The following is a 16,368-nucleotide window of genomic DNA, read 5'->3' as shown; positions in this document are numbered from 1 at the left end:
TAGGAGAGGAATAGTATGAATAATATAGACAGACACATACATACATTGTATGATAGCTATCATTTTGAAATTACAGATGGCTATATGTCATTGTTCTAAGGAAAACAAACTTCCTATCAACCCTCACAAACTGAACTATCTCAGTGACCCTACTGTACAATGTGCTTCGGGACAAAAGCGTAGATTTGTACTTGTTGATGGCAATTTAGTACATCATTCTCTCAAGTCTATGGGTGTGTTGGCTGTAAACAAGACGGTTTAAGGCGTGTCTTTTACCTCTAAGTACTAGTAGCAATTATATGTGACAGCGTCTGTCTGTTATGCAGGTGGCGCAAGGTGTGACCTTGTTCGAACGCAAGTTATGTCTTATATTCCATACATCATAACTGATATCACATACTGACACAAGACCCCTCAAATAACAAAACCTTCAGGTGTTCTCGCTCTAAGATGCCCTAGGGAAGACAGAAGGCATGGAGAGGGAACACTTAAGATTAATGTAAGGTTGTACTGACGCCTGCCCCCTCCCCATTCATCAAACGTAATTGTTAAGACGACAGCTAAGTCGTCTCTTCAATTATAAGAATGTCCTCATAAGTACAATACGAACGCTACCATTGAAACTTATGATGAAGAACATACCTGTAGAATTCTCAGAATCCAGGTGTTTTGCACGAATTTTTAACGTACAACACTTTTTTTCCCTGTGGCTGTTGGATTATTCACGCTTCACCCCCGCTGACTGTGTGGTAAACAATGGCATTACAGCGAGTCCAGCTTGGGACGATCCGCTTGGTTTGCCAGCAGGTATGCGGGCGTGCAAGGCACTATTCGTACGGTATCAGGTGTCAGGGCTTACCTGGGAACTGACAGACGGTGTCGGGTATCCGACCGGTCCTTCACTCACCCTTGTTCGGTATTGTTGACCGAGTGTATAGTCGCGTGTAACTGCACCAAATTGTATTTAGACAGGTTATAGGGTGTATTGATTGCCGGTGTAACATGTGGTAGAATAGCATGTATTCTGGGATATTGATACAGGGTAGGTCAATGACTTTTAAATAATTTCTAAGGCGTTGTCGATTAAATGTACATTTATCCATAAATTATGTCGAGTCAGGGACGGTTAATGGCCTTTCATTTGTTACCCTTGATTGTACACGCTTGGACAGGTTCTGTCGGTTACTATTGTTGTTATGTTAAATGTGCGCAGTTGGAGGTAGGTGATATTTCAATCAGGAAGACGGGTGGAAAGAGAAAACCTTGAATTAAGATGTAGCAAGTAGTTGTCCCAATCAGCTACGACATACATACTGAAATATAGAAGGACATGAGAAATATATAAGAAAGATACTAACGTAGCGATGAAGCAGAAACTAAAAGGGTTAAGAAGATAATTCCTATTGTTTTGAAAGTTCAACAGTTTATAACTAAGAAGACCCTATCAGAGCCTAATCTGCAATACCATTTCTGATCGCCGCGAGGAGATTGCACAAAACGACCGTTAATAGACAAATCTAGAAAATACAACCGTGCACTATCAGTTTTCTTCGCAGTTTACTGACAATAGAAGTTGTTTCAATATCACTAATACTTATCCATTTCAGAGGGGTTATGTTAGGTCAGTGATGATTGGTATGAGTCATAGGTGAAGGAATCCCGCGCTGAGAAACAAGTTTTATACAGCCTCGATCCCGAATGCAAAGCGAACACTCTACCCACTATATTGCACCTGTCTTCAAACATGGAGTTATGAGCCAATGGTCCTACAGGGCATTGGCGACACCTGGCGATCAGTATGATGTCAGCAGCGACATGGAGTTGTTTGGACTGCAGTAATATCGTTGGTCGTTAGATGGGGCTTTAGACCTGTTAAGAATCAAACCTGACACATATTTGCATTGAAACAAACAAACAATGCAAATACATGTACATTTGTACAAATCTACGCACAGACCTGGTTATCAAAAAGCATTTTATTCTCCAAATAGAATGAACGCGCAAAACCAAGCCTTTACAATTGTACAATTCATCTACAATTTGTCAAAAAATCTACACTATAATAACTCAGGACTCATGAAAAATACTATACCCTCATATAAACCCACTATACTACCATTTCAGTCATATAATACATTCTTCCGTTCAAAGACCTCGAAAGTTCAGGACTATGCTAACGTTGCAAAGCACCTTAAAAGTTTATTGGAATCACAACAAATGAAGCAAAAAACAAAGGCTGAAAATCAGCTTAAAATCAATCACCTGCAACTACAGTAGAGTAGACTTATCGACTTTAAATTAGACTGACTAATCTGTGGATGATTTATATACAACATTATTCTGACAAAAAGTCAGGCTTCCAGTCAAAATAAACCGACAACAGATTGTAGCTGTGCTGGGGATAGCATCATTGGCACCGAATAATGACGTAATAAGGCATAAAATACTCACTGAATATGAAAGACAAATATTACAATAAACAGTTGAATTTCTGAACACAACGTTACTACTATTCAATAATGCTCTAACTATTCCAAGCTTAGATTATATAGATTCAATATGCATTATAAACAATAAATTGCCTAAAACAAGATTCAACATTATCAAACACGTGTCATGGGATGGCTTTGCTTAACACTTTAACCGATATAGATATGTATTACACTCAATTCTAGAATATTGAAATAGTAATCTCTATCTTTAGATGTACATAGTGACTGAAACAAACTGGTACAAAGTTTTTCTTTACAAGGTTAGTCTCTAGTGGCTAACGCATCATTGAAATCTTTCAGAATGAAATAGAACAACTTTTTGGGAAATTCAAATCAAAAAGCACCGCTGGCATGAAATATTTTAGGGATGGCAAATGACACTCTGTTAGGATGCCGTAAGAGTCTAAACCCTCGATGCTAAATGACGACCACTGTCGTCGTAGTCGTCCCTTGGGTGTAGGCTGTAGTCATCGTCGTAGAGCGGCATGTTTGTATACTGTGGTGAAGAGAGAAAAAATATTGTTATCCATGAGAAAAGTTAATTAAAAGTTAAAAGGAATTTATTACGAGAAAATAGACTGCTATCGATCACAGAAGAGCATTATCTACATGTCCGTCAGACTAAAGTATTAGGACTTCTAAAAGAAGAGAGTAACAAGTCACACAAAAAAGACAATCATAGACACATAAGGTGATATTTCAGACCTTATTGTTGTCTAGAATCTAAAAAATCACCATTTACTTGGATATTGAAAAATATATCTATCACACATTGGAACAACTGGTAGAGATAGCCCCAGGACCGCATAAGATGGTGCGATCTAGTCCGTGACCTATGCCCAAGGCCGTTAAGGATGGGCAGTAGGCCTAGGTAAGTAGCAACATGTAGTTGTTTGGTTTGGACTGCAGTAATATCGTTGGTTGCTAGATGGGGCTTTTGAACTGTTAAAAATCAAACCAGTACAACAACAAAAAGTACAGCCAAAGTGCAAATAGAAACAAACCGAGCCAGTCTTAGACTTGGTCCCCGCTATGTCGATGATGACGTCACAGGAGACCGTGCCCTCCCCGTAGATGGTTCCCTGGCAGGTGTAGACACCTGCGTTCTGCCGGTTTACGCCGTTGATGTGCAGCAGGTGGCACTCGGGTGACTCCGACTCCTGCTGGTACTGAGTACAGTTCGGCAACTCTCGGCCTTCGTACAACCATCGTACCTCATCCGCTGTAGTGGACAAGAAGAGATGTCAGTACTTTTCCCATTATACTCTACCTTCAGGGCAGGGACCTCCAAATGGACTTTCCTATGTCACACATGGTTAAGCCATCAAAAACTATCTCTACATTTCAAACCTCAAATCTTTACCACCCCTCCAAAGCTGGATTTGTCAGGTTGCTTTAGGAGAAAAAAAAGCAGGAGGTCAACTCTTGCATTTTAACGAGCTAAAGTCAGAAGTTTCAGATGAGACCTAGATTTCACCCCCCCCCCCATCCTAATATATCAGTCCATCCAGAATAGAAGGGTTCAGGGGTCAATCCGAGATCAAAACTAGATCACCTACTAGTATTTTGGCCAGATTTTTAAAATGCACATTCTTTTGTCCTCCCTAGCAGAAAATTGGACCATTCTGACCAAGATTTGCCCAGGAATTTTTTTTTTTTTTCAAAAATAAGTAAGCAAAATAGTAACACGCACCGTGCACTCTATTGAGCAACTTGATTAGCTGGTTCCTGCTATATTGTCGTATTACTCACATTTTCTTCAATGACCGTCCACTTATTCAATCAAATGATGGCACACATAGCGTGGGTTTTATATTCAGTACCTCACGTTACATCAATACAGCATTCTTTTTAATGTTGCATTAACGGAAGGCAGAAGGAGACGCCCATACTTGACATTAAAGAACCTTATTGAGTCAGAAACTTGTTTGAATGAGAAAGACTTGACCGAAATGATGTATAACAGACAATACTGAAGATTAACATTAACATTAGTTTTAGAAGTTACTTTCACCATCAAAAGCAAATATAATAATCTTTATTTGCACGTCCTTGCCCACGTGGTCTAAATTCTGTAGTTTCACTATTACATGTAACGTGGGGTCCCATAACTTCAACAGTACCATAACTTCGAACGAGTTTTACTTTGTCTTATTATGCAGAAGAGAGACATGTTTGTGTCTATCCACTGTGCTGAATAAAGACGCCGAGAACCCAAGTTCATGCATATAGCTGTCGTCTGAATGAAACACGGATTTGTGTACAGTTAACTGATTTTTGCGCTACCAGGGGAATTTGGCTATAAACAATGGCTACGTTCGATGTAAATTCATTGCGTAATGGCAACTATTACATAAAGAACAGTCAACAATCGGCACGCAAACTTTCTTGTTTTACACATGAGGCATTAAGCTAACATGAGAGGTAATTTTAGATACTACTGTTACTTGAAAGAAATGTAAAAGAAAGTCGTACCGGGCCCATAGACCTCGATGATAACTGGCCATCCGTCCTCTGCTGTCACCCTCTGCCCCGACTGGGCCTCGAAGGGATGTGGCTCGACAGAGGGAGTGGAGTACACGGGTTCAGGTGCTGCTACAGGTGCGTGCCTTGACACAGGTGCCGGTACAGGTGGGGGTGGTTGAGTAGGAGGAGTCATAGATCCCGGCCGCCTTGAAGGCTTCGGCTCAAACGATGGAGCCGCGAACTGGGGTGTCATGTCCACTGGCTCAGCTTCTGTAAAAAAAACATTTTTGTGTTGAATCTAATTTCATATCTACTATCTTGTCATTTATTACCTTTGCATGCTGTGGTCAAATGTGTGTGAGACAGTGAGAGGTAAACATTGACAGCGCAATGTTGTTGTATATTTCATCTTCGGGTGGATGGAAAGATACCTTATACCGGTACAACCCAGGCTGTATAAGAAAGCACAGTATCTAAGAGATGGTTAGACTGAAGCTAAAACTGCTGATTAAGCTGAAAAGAACAGAAGATATTTCCCACACGTATGAGTTAGGGGAGTCCCGGATTATTTTTCTTCACAGGACGCTTTGACGCCCGCTAGATATTTGGTCGTATCTGAAAGTACACGCCACCTAGCAGCACTGGACCGAATTACAACAAGATTGACAACCAAACAACGTTAACCTCCACCATGTCTTGACTGCGCCTGGATTTAAAATTAATTAGGTTCATCATAATTACCAGTCAGATCTAGATCCATCCCTTCGCTGCTCCTAGGCGACTGTTGGCTGGATCCAGATCTAGATTTAGCCCTGTGACTGGCCGGATCTAGATCCATCCTTTCCCTATGACTGGCCGGATCTAGATCCATCCGTTCGCTGCTCCTTGGTGACTGTCGACTTGATCCAAACTTAGCGCGCCCCCTGTTGTCAGTCAGATCTAGATCCATTCTTTCGCTGCTTCTTGGCGACTGTTGGCTGGATCCAGATCTAGACTTAGCCCTGTGACTGGCAGGATACGGTGGCAGGTCCATCTCGTAGTCATCAAACCCTTCGTTGGTGTGCTCCCTGGAGCTTTTGGGGCTTGTTTCAGTGTCGTCTGTAATCCACAAAGGCTACGTTTGTAACGAGACTCTAAATGCCAACAAATATCACCAATACCGAAGTTGAGGGGGGGGGGGTAACCTATGGCCCATTCTCTGGTACTGAGAGAGCACCTATATGTATGTTTACAAATATTGAAATAGATTCCGCATCTTCATTCGGTCTGTGGGAATCTAAAATAGCGATGATGATACCTAAATCCTAATCCTCAACAAACGAAAAGAGAAGACAGAGCCATGCATAATGCTTTATCATAAAACAGGGAATGCTTAGTCTGCAAATGTTTTGAAGAAATTTTACGAAAGCAGTCTCAAGATAGGCTCTGTGTAACCTTGCCTATTGAGTGTCACTTTTCTTTGCTGACCATGTGAAGTACCCACCACTCCTCGTAATAGAATTTTCGGCAATGAAACATTATGTTAAACAAACATTTGCTAACATATTTAGCACATGAGAGTCATTTGCATGCCCGACAGACTTCTTCCGTGTTAGGCGTAAAGTAAGGGTTAATCTGTAGGCCCCTAATGCAAATAACCTGCATTTACAAGGTTAAATTGCAAGCAACCTGTATTTAACAATACCGATACTCAGTAGCAACAAAATGGGAGAAAAGAGTTGTTACTTTAAAATCCCTGTAGTCACACGTAAATTAAGCAGACGAGCGCATGCCCAAAACGACCAGCATTGTTGTATGATTAAGGTCCACCAGTTACGACCTATCCTGAAAAGCGTAACATTATTTGAAGCTAAAGAAAACACCCGCTGCATGCATTTCCAAGCGAACAATGCAACCCCATGCTGAAAAACCAGAGTCTGAAATAAAGCAATGATTAATGATCCCCATGCGACAGCAGTCAGTACTGCAGCACCGACCGTAGAATCCACCACTGTCGTCGCCCTGGAAGGCGTCGTCGCTCTGGAAGGCGACGTTCTGTTGTCCAGAACTAGGCTGTCTTCTACTCGACTTCTTCTTTCCCTTGACCTCTGCGTATATGTGCTTGTCGGACGATGACGTAGGAGTCACCAATGACGACGGATGCTCTACAAGATGTACATTTTTATGTTATCAAATAAGTACATTTCAGGAGTCAAAGACGTGGTACTGCACCCACAAGTTAGGAAAAAAGAGACTAGAAGTAACTGGACTAACCGTCTTCTGTTGAAGAGCTGACCAGACGTTGTTTAGACCGCGCACGTGGTCCAGTTGGGTCCAGGTCCATGGAGTAGTGACTGTTGTTCAAGTCTTCATACTTCATCTTCGTCTCAAGAGCGTCTATATTTCATGATTGGCAGCATTTGTAGAAGTTAGAATATTTGTTGATTGTTGATTGTCTTGATTTGTCATCAATATGTGCCCTTATGAGGAAATGCAGGTAGTGTTTGTGCTATATAGTTCTTCCAAAGAAAACAAAATGTTGGATGTATATAAGAGATAGGCCACAGAGAAATAGAGTACTTCTGACTGCGAAATAATACGATACAATACAAAACTAGAGAGGCAACATTTGCGGGCAAATACAACATATTTCACCCATCATCGCCTTCCCCATGCAAAATGTGATCAATCACACACATAATGAACCATTCCATAGACACATCAACCGAAAAAAATGGATTACCAGTCCAAAATTCAATTTTTGAAAATGCAAGATGCAAGGATGGCCTTTTTTGATAATCAAAATGCACATTTGTGGCTTCGCTACCATGATATTTAAACCAAATGACCAGAAATTTGGTATGGAAATGCCTCTGATAGATACTCACAGGTCTTTCTTTGCAATTCAGCATAATCAAGTCCCTAGCTTTCTATTCGAGAGAAAACTGGTGATGGCTGGTTAGATAGCACACGCCGTGACGGTATGTAGATCAGACCGGTTCTCTCCACACACACACATACACATTCACTCACAATCTTACCATTTTTGTACTTAAGAGCAAAAATGCAAACATAACACTTTGAATCTTGAGAGTTTTACTTAAGCACAAAATTGAAACTTAACACTTGTCTTCTCCAATTCTCTTATTATTTCCTCTATGTAGATACGAATACTGCGAGTTGAATCATTTCCATGTCAAACCACAAAATTATATTACATGAAGATTACATTGCAGAAAATCTACATTCATGTCAAAATATACATGTTTTCGGAATTGGCTGCAATCTATTAGTAGTATATCCTTTTCTGGCTGGCAGGGTCTGCCTGCTTCTTCCACAGGCAGTTTCTCATGGATACCGAACAGTCAATGCAAAATATTTCAGAAACATATTCAAGGAGCGCCTTTAAGGCAATTTTCTGTCAAGCGGCAAACAATAAGAATCTTTAAGAAACTTGAAACATATTCAAAAATAAAAGCAGACTTTCATATGGAGAATCAGTATACAATGTAAGTAGCCAGCTGATACTATCTACCATTAACAACATTGTATAGCCTGGAACCTTGCTGCAGTTTGTACTAGATTAGAACAAGTAGCCAGCAGTATTTTGCCTTACATTGTACCTGTTACAATTGTTGTGCAATAAACTTTAACTTGACTTGGACCATGATCTGCTTCTCTTCTCTGGTGGGGTCTGGAGGATAGAAACAGAAGAGTGAGATTTAGCATTTCAATACAGAGCTGAAACACTGATTAAAAAAACTATAGACAGATATGGAATCTGTTCATGTGTCCAAATAAACATGCATGATTCCAGAATTACTTACAATCTCGTGTGGATGGCTGGGGCCAGATTTGTCTACTTCCTCCAAATGTGGTTTATCGCGGACCAGGTTCTGCTTCTCTACAGGAGGTCCCATCTAGAGAACACAAACAGGAGCGCAAGATTTAGCATCACAATGCAGAGTAGAAACATTCATCAACAATATATTTTGACCATACTTATAGTATGGGCAAAATGTAATTAAGAAATTACATTCATTTGCAAACTGTACATATTGTCTGTTGTCAGAAGAAAACATTACTTAACATTTAGTTGTGTTGGAGCAAGGAGGTTTTATAAAACCTCTTTGGTTGGAGATAATCTTCTCTTCGATGTCCATGCCAGACCTGTCTCTACATCTACATGTACGTGTAGTGACAGAAGACAACAGGCCCTACCTGTTGTGTGCCACGAGCATAATCTTTCAACTGCCCCTTATCATCCGAAAAGAAACAGAGACACTTCATTCATTCTTGTATACATTACTGGACATCTCTCAAAATGCTTTTCAATGGGAAAATGATACGAAATATGACAATGACAGAAATATGAAAACACTTACACATATTGTAAGGAAAATAAAGCCAAATGACCTGAGATTTGTTATAACACTCTAAAAACACAATCAATGCAAATGACAAATTGGCAGTAACAATAAAGTATTGACACGAATGGTCCTTAATCTACAAGGCTTCCAATAATGGAACATCCACCAAGCTCCCCCTTAAGCAGGTCTTCCCAATGTTCCCATCCCCCACTGAATGTGCCTTGTGGGAAGGTGGGAAGCTGGCACAAATATGCCATTCACAGGCTTCCACTTACCAGGCTCCCCCTTGCCAGGTCATTTTGGCAAGAGCCAGAGCAGGACCCTTAGTCCTTCCCCATCCACCTTGCCACCACCAAATGTACCGGATGGCAAGGGCCGGTATGCTGGCACAAATATCATTCTCTGGCTCCCAGTTATGGAGCACTCACCAGGCTCCCCCTTGCCAGGTCATTTTGGCAAGAGCCAGAGCGGGACCCTTAGTCGTTCCCCATCCCCCTTGCCACCACCAAATGTGCCGGGTGGCAAGGGCCGGGACGCTGGCACAAATATATCATTCACAGGCTCCCAGTTATGGAGCACTCACCAGGCTCCCCCTTGCCAGGTCATTTTGGCAAGAGCCAGAGCGGGACCCTTAGTCGTTCCCCATCCCCCTTGCTACCACCAAATGTGCCGGGTGGCAAGGGCCGGGACGCTGGCACAAACCTTCGACTCCCCAGTTACCTCTAATTCCTGCTCCTCCCCCTCCTCCCCTCTTACCTCTAATTCCTGCCTACCAGCTGGGTCCTCCAATCTTACCTCTAATGGCTGCTCATCAACTGGCTCCTCACCTCTTACCTCTAATACCTGCTCGTTGGCCAGATCCTCTCCTCTTACCTCCAATTCCTGCTCGTTGGCCAGATCCTCGCCTCTTACCTCCAATACCTGCTCAACAGCCGGTTTCTGTCCTCTTATGTGTAACTCATGCTTGTCGACCCGATCCTTAATTTGCTGCTTTGCCTTCCACTCATTCAACCTCTTCATTGGTTTCTTACTCTTGCGTCTTGGCATTTCTGCTAAAAAAATGAAAGTACAAGAATGTACATTCTGAAAGATTACATTCACATGGTAAAAGTTTAGAACCTCTCCGAAAATTCTAGTTTCCAACTAAGCTCCTTGCATACTAAACATCACAAAGTACATGTATCCACAATAATGACATTCCCTATGTCCTTGAAAATGTAGTGGCTTGTGTGGCAGTTTGCCAATTAGCCCCCCTCCCCAAAAAATCTGAGGAACACAGAAAGACGTCACCATGAAAACAAAATAAATCTCCAGTTTATAACCATCATGAAACCGAAATGATACAGAAACCTCTATCTTAAGCTAGTCGTTTGTAACGGAAGACCGATTTCATAGCTACTAAAGTCTTGCATGTGACGAAATAAAATGTCTGCTATAACTACGATAGTCAAGTCAAGTCAAGTCAAAGCCTTTATTTTACTTCGAATGCTCGTCGGCCATAATATGGCCGCTTTTCGACAAGGTCGAAGTGAAACGGAGGGGCAGGAGTCACGGTACAAAAATAAACTTAACGTAAAGTTAACGTAACCGATATCAATACAATCATGGAAAATACATCAAAATAAATAGTTGAATAAATAATTAGATAAATAAATACATGAATACATCATAGTACATAATTAAGTCATTAATCCGTTATCCAGTCCATATTTGCACTCAAGGGCTAATTATGTATGATCCAATAGGTATTTGTATACGTAAACAACAGAGTGCCGAGCACATAATTTCTTACCTGATAAAATTGTCCGCTATCTCTACGAAGTAAATGTTACTGAACCGTTGGTTCTTGAGTTAGTTTATAGAGGAGAGCGTAGTTGGCCGAAGACTCTACTCTTAGTTTACTCTACTCCACCGTACAAAGTCCGACAAACGAAAATATGAGTGGTTCCATTCCAATTTTGCTGAGTTTGAACACAGCAAAACGTAACATACGAAATGTGACCACGAAAAGAAATACATTTTATTTATCTATTTATAAAATAAAAGGTAACCATTATTTACTAAAAATGTATGAAAAAAATCCAGGGTAAGGCCCAAAAGTGTCTTTGGTCGTTTCTAACGGAAATTGGGGATTTATTCCAAAAACGATGGTGTAGCACTTGCCTGCGGTCACTTGTCACGTGAATGGAAAATTCCGTCGTCTGCAGCGGGCGAACGTGCAGGTTATGAAAACAACAAAATGTAATACGCACATATCATATAAAACGTGACTACAAATTTATCAATATATTCATCAATTAAATGTCAAGTAACTATTACTTACTAGAAATGTAAATATTTTCTGGGTGGCGGTTGTTTTTAAGGGAGAACGGTAATTTTATTCCGAAAACACTACGACGCTGGTCTAGCACTTGCCTGCGGTCCCATGAATGGAAAATTACAGAGCGGGCATTTTCAAATGTGTTTACTAAACGAAAGCGACACAAAATATTTAGCGTTATCAATTACCACAAGCATCTCTATACGTAAGATAACAATGTAGGGAAGGAATTCGGGATATTAAAGCACTTCTTACCTGGTAACGTTAGTACTTTCTGCTATCTGACGATAGAAAAATGTTGGTCGTGACGCAGAGTGTCGTCTGCTAGCGTACTAGTGATGGAAAATTCCGCAGAAGCTTTCCAACCGACATGCAGCGGGGGGATGTGTATGCAAGTTCGACAGCAAAAGGTGTTGAACCCGGCGTTATATCCTTTTTATCTACATTTTATGATATTATAAGTACTTTGACATATTTGTTTAGGCATACATTCCTATATACCTTGTTCTTACCCTATATAAATAATGATACATTCAACTTACTCCCCCACAATATCAAAATGGACGCGTCCGCATGCCGCGCGCCTATTAGTATTGAAAGTGACAGAAGTGGCAAATATTGTCAAAAAAGCCCAAAATAGATCGTTTTGAAGATATGTATGCCAAAAATGGGAATGTAGTCCTTGAAATATTTGTTCAAGCCACATATACAGAAAATTTCAGGTCATTCGGTTGAAATACCAGGGCGCAGGAGGCCAAGATATGCTAAAAATAGCCTAAAAACCTCAATAAAATCACTTTCAAGGTCAATATCAAAAAAAGGAAAAGAACGCACATTGGTTTTTGCCTACATTACCTCTGTACCAAATTTCAGGTCATTTGGTCAAAAAATGACAGAGATGAATCGATTTGAAAATTTGACAGGAGGAGAAGAAGAAGAAGAAGAAGAAGAAGAAGAAACATGAGAGAAAACAATATATTCCACCATACTAGGTATGGTGAAATATAACAATACAATACAATACAAGACAATATAATACGATTAAACAATCTACAAAGACTTCAAATAACAATAGGTTAAGAGTAGAGAACTGAAGGGAAGGGATGGGAGGGGAGGGGAGGGGAGGGGAGGGGAGGGGAGGGGAGGGGAGGGGAGGAGAGGAGAGGAGAGGAGAGGAGAGGGGAGGGGAGGGGAGGGGAGGGGAGGGGAGGGGAGGGGAGGGGAGGAGAGGAGAGGAGAGGAGAGGAGAGGGGAGGGGAGGGGAGGGGAGGGGAGGGGAGGAGAGGAGAGGAGAGGAGAGGAGAGGAGAGGAGAGGAGAGGAGAGGAGAGGAGAGGAGAGGAGAGGAGAGGAGAGGAGAGGAGAGGAGAGGAGAGGAGAGCTAGAGGAGAGGAGAAGGAAGCCAGTAGATTGAGACCCACCATGTATACTGATGCTGTCACCCTCTGATCCAGTAGGAGTCTTCAGCGGCATGGAACTGAACACCCCGTTCTCTCCGCTTCCGCTGATGGACGGTGCTGAGGGGAATGGCAGAAAAAAAGTTGGGATTGTTCTTTTTTGTTAGTGTACACCAGATTAGTTTGCTGGAGATCTGCGCGGTTTTCTGACCTGTGTGTCACCTTGCAGCATTCATAACTTCTTACAAGACCTACAATTGTACACAACGTTAACATTCAAGGGACGATAGATAAAGTACAGTGAACGATAAGAAATGCTGATGTTTTTACTTTTCCTCTCCAGTTGATCAGCCAGACCTGCGTCCTGTTTCCGCACGGCGTCACAGTAGTGGAAGAAGGCGGGGTCGGGGCGGGATGGCAGCACAGTCAACAGCCTCTCGTGCGCTTCTTCCGGTTTCTTAGGGCTCCGGATCTGTCCTGCCATACTCTTCGGAATGGCCTGAAAAACATATTTTGTTCCGTGAATAGTTTCATCAGGTCGGTAAGTCACTGAATAGAAATACCCCTTGTGCACAACCAAATGTTTTATTCTACCGACGTTTCGGTGACCGTCTGTCACCTTCCTCGAGGCAATTCTGACGGGTTTATTTTGAACTGCAGTTATAGGTGTCGCTGCTTACAGATGCGGTCCCAAATGTAAATATTTTGTTGTTGGCAGATATTCTACTTAATTTTCATTGCATGTATGAAGCTTTGACAGAAAAAGGAATACTGTTCGGATAATCTAGTGTTGTGCACTTGAGATCTATAAAATTTCATTCCAGGGGCTATAAGGATGGCCTGGCTGCCTAATAAAGCAACAATTTATCATAAACGGATCATGCTAATGTCTAAATGTTTGGGAACAACTTTCTGTTGTGCTATTAATCTCGAGAAAACATATCTGCCACAGTTAACTAATCTATAAACCTAAAATTCTGAAAGATCTTTATTTCATGTTATGTAAGGAAGAATGTAAGACGCACAAACCTCTTTCTGGACCAGATGGTGTATGACTGGTTCCGGATCTACCGTCTTGACAAGAGCAGGCTTGTGTCGAAGGAGCTGCTTCTTGTGAGCATGCGTCATTCCTGAGGAGGAGACATTGGAAATAGCATCAATGTGACTGTTGTCTACAAACAATTTCTCAATCATTAGGAAGCGTTAGTAGATAACAAAAATGATATAATACAGACTCTTCCAGTGATCATGGTGTCTTTGAAAACAGGAGTAGAATATCCACATTGTAGCAACGAGTGCTATAATCGCCCCAAAAAAATTAAATGACAGGCAAATATGCCTTGTCAAAGGTGTCACGGATGAACTAGTGGCCTATGAAACCAATTTATCTAAAGCTATGATTTTACAAAATAACAGAAGGTGTTTTATCAAAGAACTTACTGTTTGTGGCCATGTTATCCATTGATATTTCTGCTGGTACCTAAGAAAAGAGAAGCGAGAAGTGATATTATGACTCTGACTTTTATAGAAAATCCATTGGAAAGGTGGTCCAAACTGCCTACATACTGCGGAGGATGAGTTACGAATGTTAGACATCCCAGGTAATAAGATACACCAAAAGACAGTTACTTCCATTTCGTTAAATTTCGTTCTATTTCGTTCCATTTCGTTCCAGTTCGTTCCATTATGTTCCATTTCGCACTTTCTGAGGACCCTAAAGTAAGAGTACCTTGCTTGTTTTCAGCTTGGTGTGTCGCACGTGTTTGTACCAGTAGTACCCCAGACAGCAGCACAACAGCGCCAGCAAGATCAGGAGAGCCAGGAAAACCCAGAGTAACGTCGGCAGCCACGGTTGGTCTGAAATGAGGGGATGACAAATCTTAAAACTTGTATGAGAATCCGACATGAAAAACCACGAAGTAATCAAACGGGGACTAAGGAGAAAGTAGTAAGAAGATTTTGAAATTGTTACTTAGAAGACCCCCAGCCGCCGCTCTAGACTGTGCGGCGTTCGCCAGCGTTGTACCGGACACCTCTCTGCTGTAGTCACCCCGGCCTCCGTCCGTACGGGCTCGAGCCTGTGTGGAAACAATGAATGTCTTAGAATAGCATATGAGTGGGGGCCATATATCAAACTAAGTTTTCAACAACTACGTACATACAAGATGTCGTAAAGACTCTCGACTTATGCTGTTCTCACTCACAAAACACACACACACACACACACACACACACACACACACACACACACACACACACATGCACACACTTACACACATAAACACACACACACACAGAGGCACACCACACGCGTACATACATACAGACATACATACGTACATACACACACACACACACAAACACACACACACATACAGACAGACTCACACACACACAGAGGCACAGACATACACACACACGCGCGCACACACACACACACACACGCGCGCGCGCGCGCGCGCACACACACACACACTCACAAGCAGACCAGAAAACATAACCTTCGAGGTGAATGCAATAAGACGGTCCTACCGAAAACATGTACTGCTGGTTCGATTCAAGACCGGTCACGACGCCATAGTGAGGCCCGGCGTCGGCCCTTCGGACCCGAACGTGTGGCTCGTCGGGATTCCGTCGGTACCTCCTCGGCTCCTCGTCGGCCGGGATGGGCCAGACGTACGGGTTTAGCGGTTCCAGCTCGGTGTAGCGGACTGGCCTGACGCGAGCCTGTTGCAAATTGATAACGAGTGATAGATGTCACTCAAAACGTCCGGAAGTAATCTCCTATCTTATCCAGTTGTAGAATGAGATTGAGTTGCCTTTAAATATCGTTTACCAAGACTTTAAAAGGACACACATTGCTTTCTCTGCTTAGCACTCAGCATTTGGGAAAGAGTATGGGAGTTAAACACACAACACTACCAGTGGACTAGCCCTCTGATGCAGTGATTGCACAAAGTTGTGTGGCCCAAGGGCTACTGAAACGGAGATGGGTGCCACCCTATGCACCGTCTCGTGTGGGAGGACTTTAATCTTTTAACTTTAATCGTTTACCTGGATGTCTAATAATCATAACCTTCATCAACACTGCAGTGGAGATGCAAAAACTAACATTTTACAGACTTGGTGAACTTGTGATATCTTTTAACCAATGTATTAGTGCAATAATCTCCAAGCAGATCTACACGGTGCCAAAAATCGTATATGCTAGCCAGAGAAGCTCCAGTCAGCCAGATAAGCTGACTGGAGCTTCTCTGGCTAGCATATACGATATTTAGCACCGTGTAGATCTACTTGGAGATAGTGCAAGTCTAAAATGTAGAATTCACCTTCAGTAACAAAAGC

General features: G+C 41.9%; 2 protein-coding genes and 1 long non-coding RNA gene across 8 annotated transcripts in view; all 3 read right to left on the bottom strand.

Moving 5' to 3' along the window:
- The window catches only part of LOC136437805 (contactin-2-like), a 29,073-nt gene extending 28,306 nt beyond the window's left edge, over nt 1-767 (bottom strand). Inside the window, exon 1 of the mRNA XM_066432298.1 lies at nt 643-767. The gene's annotated coding sequence lies outside the window, so the exon portion shown is untranslated. The remainder of the gene's footprint in view (nt 1-642) is intronic.
- A 1,194-nt stretch (nt 768-1,961) lies between these two features.
- The window catches only part of LOC136437781 (contactin-2-like), a 33,399-nt gene continuing 18,992 nt past the window's right edge, over nt 1,962-16,368 (bottom strand). For 2 of the 3 annotated variants that reach the window (XM_066432261.1, XM_066432269.1), the window contains 13 exons: nt 15,556-15,750; nt 14,996-15,101; nt 14,753-14,880; nt 14,464-14,503; nt 14,053-14,153; nt 13,354-13,522; nt 13,048-13,143; nt 7,212-7,334; nt 6,935-7,102; nt 5,700-6,056; nt 4,968-5,228; nt 3,497-3,714; nt 1,962-2,988 (listed from right to left, as the gene is read on the bottom strand). In XM_066432261.1, coding sequence (XP_066288358.1) covers nt 2,896-2,988; nt 3,497-3,714; nt 4,968-5,228; nt 5,700-6,056; nt 6,935-7,102; nt 7,212-7,334; nt 13,048-13,143; nt 13,354-13,522; nt 14,053-14,153; nt 14,464-14,503; nt 14,753-14,880; nt 14,996-15,101; nt 15,556-15,750 — 2,055 coding nt within the window. In that variant the 3' untranslated portion in view covers nt 1,962-2,895. The remainder of the gene's footprint in view (nt 2,989-3,496; nt 3,715-4,967; nt 5,229-5,699; nt 6,057-6,934; nt 7,103-7,211; nt 7,335-13,047; nt 13,144-13,353; nt 13,523-14,052; nt 14,154-14,463; nt 14,504-14,752; nt 14,881-14,995; nt 15,102-15,555; nt 15,751-16,368) is intronic. The other variant, XM_066432276.1, reaches the window with a different exon arrangement.
- Nucleotides 7,550-12,106, bottom strand: LOC136437739 (uncharacterized). Of its 4 annotated transcripts, none has more exons than XR_010756318.1 (5): nt 11,883-12,106; nt 11,471-11,508; nt 9,159-10,359; nt 8,765-8,857; nt 7,550-8,631 (listed from the first exon to the last, which is right to left on the bottom strand). It is a non-coding gene; the product is annotated as an uncharacterized lncRNA (long non-coding RNA). The 4 variants fall into 4 exon arrangements; XR_010756312.1 differs by having other exon boundaries at nt 9,159-10,356; XR_010756323.1 differs by lacking the exons at nt 11,471-11,508; nt 11,883-12,106 and adding an exon at nt 11,100-11,347 and having other exon boundaries at nt 9,159-10,356.

This window comes from Branchiostoma lanceolatum, chromosome 1 (assembly GCF_035083965.1).
Source record: "Branchiostoma lanceolatum isolate klBraLanc5 chromosome 1, klBraLanc5.hap2, whole genome shotgun sequence".
Taxonomy (NCBI): Eukaryota; Metazoa; Chordata; class Leptocardii; order Amphioxiformes; family Branchiostomatidae; genus Branchiostoma; species Branchiostoma lanceolatum.
The sequence above is the reverse complement of the archived record's forward strand: the minus strand, read 5'-3'. Positions and strand labels throughout refer to the sequence as shown.